The sequence below is a fragment of the Cyprinodon variegatus genome, unplaced genomic scaffold, assembly GCF_000732505.1.
Source record: "Cyprinodon variegatus isolate N-32 unplaced genomic scaffold, C_variegatus-1.0 Scaffold1679, whole genome shotgun sequence".
In the NCBI taxonomy this organism is placed as follows: Eukaryota; Metazoa; Chordata; class Actinopteri; order Cyprinodontiformes; family Cyprinodontidae; genus Cyprinodon; species Cyprinodon variegatus.
The window spans coordinates 89,038-91,839 of record NW_015152132.1 but is presented as its reverse complement, the minus strand read 5'-3'; the positions used below and the strand labels follow the sequence as shown (position 1 = coordinate 91,839).

Genomic DNA, 2,802 nt, shown 5'->3' with positions numbered 1-2,802 from the left:
ACCAAAAAAACAAACCAACAGTTCAGCACATGGCAAACTCAAAACCTCTGGGGAAATGTCTCATCATTGAAGAAGACTCACTAATTGTTAAAAAGAAAGATTTTGTTCTTTTCATGGTGGGAGTGATCAATTGTAGTGCACAGACGACAAGAAAAACCGAAAAAATCTCAATAATTGTGAAAGCTGTAGAAAAATATCTGGAAGTTAAAGATTTAAACTGGGAATTGGTGGAAAATATGATGGGAAAACAAATAGGACCACCAGAAACTGGCAGAGTGACCATGACTTAAAGATAAATTAAAATTATGAGGGCAAATTTTATTAAGTATTTATTAGGTTGGGTTAAGTTACACAGTTTTTTTTCTTCTGTTTCGTTTCCTGTTTCCTTGCTTTACTCCTTACCAGTTGGTGGCGGTAATTAACTTCTCACTAGTTTGCCAACCGCGATGAAGACTCTCAAGAAGAAGAAGCGCAGCACGCTTGGATCTCCAGCTGCAGCTCCGCAGGATAACCTCCTCTGCTGTCCACCTCGGAGCTCCTTCTGCGCCTCCTGCTCTCCAGAATGTCCGCTGTCAGAGTCCTGAGGAGCCGCCGGCTCCTCCGGCAGCTTCCCCCCGGCCTCCCGGCCTCCCTGCGTAGACACTACAGCTTGGACGTCCCCGCTGCGCTGCTCCGGACTCAGGGCTACTTTGGCGGCCGCTGGGTCTCTGCAGCCTCGGTGTTCCCGGTCCTGGACCCAGCCACCGGACAGGAGCTGGCCCAGGTTTCTGACTGCGGCCCAGCAGAGGCCAAACAGGCGGTGGATGCCGCCTATGAGGCGTTTCAGTCCTGGAAGCAGACCACCGCCAAGGTAGGAGGCTCCTGGCTGCTCTGCAGAACTCCTTTTAAAATATACAATTTTTAAAAGAATTCAGGATATTTAGCAAATAAAGGCACAGAACCACCTGTGCATCTGGCCTCTGGTTTATTATTAAACACTCTTTAATTCGGCTTCCACATAATTGACCACAAACGTCTTTTTGATTTAAAATTTAGCTTTGATCCGCAGTTTCTCCCCAAAATTAGTAACATTCGCCCAGATATTGGACGCTTGAAAATTAAGGAAAAAAATGTAAGAGATACGGAGGGGATAGGGCCACTGAAAAAATAAAAAAAGGTTAACTGATTTTTTAATTTTATTTCAGTATAATATAAGAAAAAATCAGAAGTTTGACTTTTTTTCAGAATTCTTACTTTTTTTTTCCATATTATACTGAAATAAAATTTAAAAATTAGTTAAGCTTCTTTTATATTTTCAGTGGCTCTAATCCTCTTCTGTATTCAGAGGATGGTAAAAATATAAAGAACAAAATAAGATGTGACTCATTTTATCAGTCATGTTTTCATCATTCAATTAATAAATTGATTTATATCACATTTACAAACTTAATATTTAAGTTGTTAGTTAAACTTTTTATGCAACAAAATATTTAGCTTCAAATAAAAAAAAATCCAATTTAGATACCGTATTTATGTCCAATTTAAATGTTGAGATTAAATGTTTATTTCACAAAATAAATATTTGGCTTTAAAACTGGATATTTAGCTCCAAATAATTTACTTATATTGATTTCTGAATTTAATAAACAGAGTTTTGGTTTGTTATCTAAATATTTCAATTGGAGGCAAAAATCAAAATTGTAAATATAAAAATATTAGGCTTGCATTTAAACATTTAGTTTAGAGCAAAATATTAAAGCAAATAATATCTGCAGGTCACTCTGATCTCCAACTGGTATTTAATTTAGTGTAGTAAATAAAAATGTAATTAAAAACTTAGATCATTTTCTAATTTACATATTTACATTTTTAAATAAATATTTCATTTATAAATATAAAATGTATTAAACATAAAATAAAATGGAAATAAACTAAAGAACTACATTTTTTTTTCTTATTCCAGGCTAAATAGCTCAAAATACTCAAAATAACTTTCCAAATGGTTCCCAGTACAGTTCAATGGGCTGAAACAGACCCAGCTTCATCAAACCTGGAACATCCAGTTTATCTCGTCAAGAAAAAGAAAAGACGTTAACTCTAAACTTAAAATTAAAAAGAAACACATTTTTTTCATTTGAACAAACTAGTTAAATTGTTAGACAAACTAAATTTATCTGTACTTTCTGTAATTCCCTTAGTCCTTGTAGCTGCCAGTGTCGTTGAAGGTAACAGTCTGTGTTTTGGTTTTATAGGGTCAGATTATAAAGGTTTTTTCTCCACAGTCTCGTGAATAGAATAATATCTGAGGTCATGCAGACGCCAGAAGGTCTGATGTGATTGTTGTTCTGCAGGAGAGGAGCCTCCTGCTGAGGAAGTGGTTCGATCTGCTCAACCGCCACAAAGAAGACTTGGCCAAGCTGATCACGTTTGAAAGTGTGAGTGAAGTTTTCCTTCAGCAGTCAGAACAGGCGGGGTCTTCAGTTCCCCTGTAAAGGAGTTGGGAGAAGGAAGCTAATCTTAAATCTCTGCAAAGGGGAAGAAGCTAACCTCACATGTGTGTTTGCAGGGTAAACCCATGCGGGAGTCTCTCGGAGAGATGGCGTACTCCGCCGCCTTCCTGGAGTGGTTTTCAGAGGAAGCTCGGAGAGTTTACGGAGACATTGTCCCGTCTCCAGTTAAAGACAGACGGATCCTGCTGCTCAAACAGCCAGTAGGAGTGGCCAGCATTATTACTCCGGTGAGCAGATGGGGCACAGGATAGAGATTTATGGGGAGTTTGTTCCAGATGCTCCAGTTTCTGATTCTTTAAGGCACGATAATAAG

General features: G+C 38.2%; 1 protein-coding gene across 1 annotated transcript in view; it reads left to right on the top strand.

Moving 5' to 3' along the window:
• The first annotated feature begins 471 nt into the window (after positions 1 to 471).
• aldh5a1 (aldehyde dehydrogenase 5 family member A1) overlaps positions 472 to 2,802 on the top strand; it is an 11,694-nt gene continuing 9,363 nt past the window's right edge. The window contains exons 1-3 of the mRNA XM_015404263.1: positions 472 to 850; positions 2,331 to 2,414; positions 2,546 to 2,716. Coding sequence (XP_015259749.1) covers positions 563 to 850; positions 2,331 to 2,414; positions 2,546 to 2,716 — 543 coding nt within the window. The 5' untranslated portion in view covers positions 472 to 562. The remainder of the gene's footprint in view (positions 851 to 2,330; positions 2,415 to 2,545; positions 2,717 to 2,802) is intronic.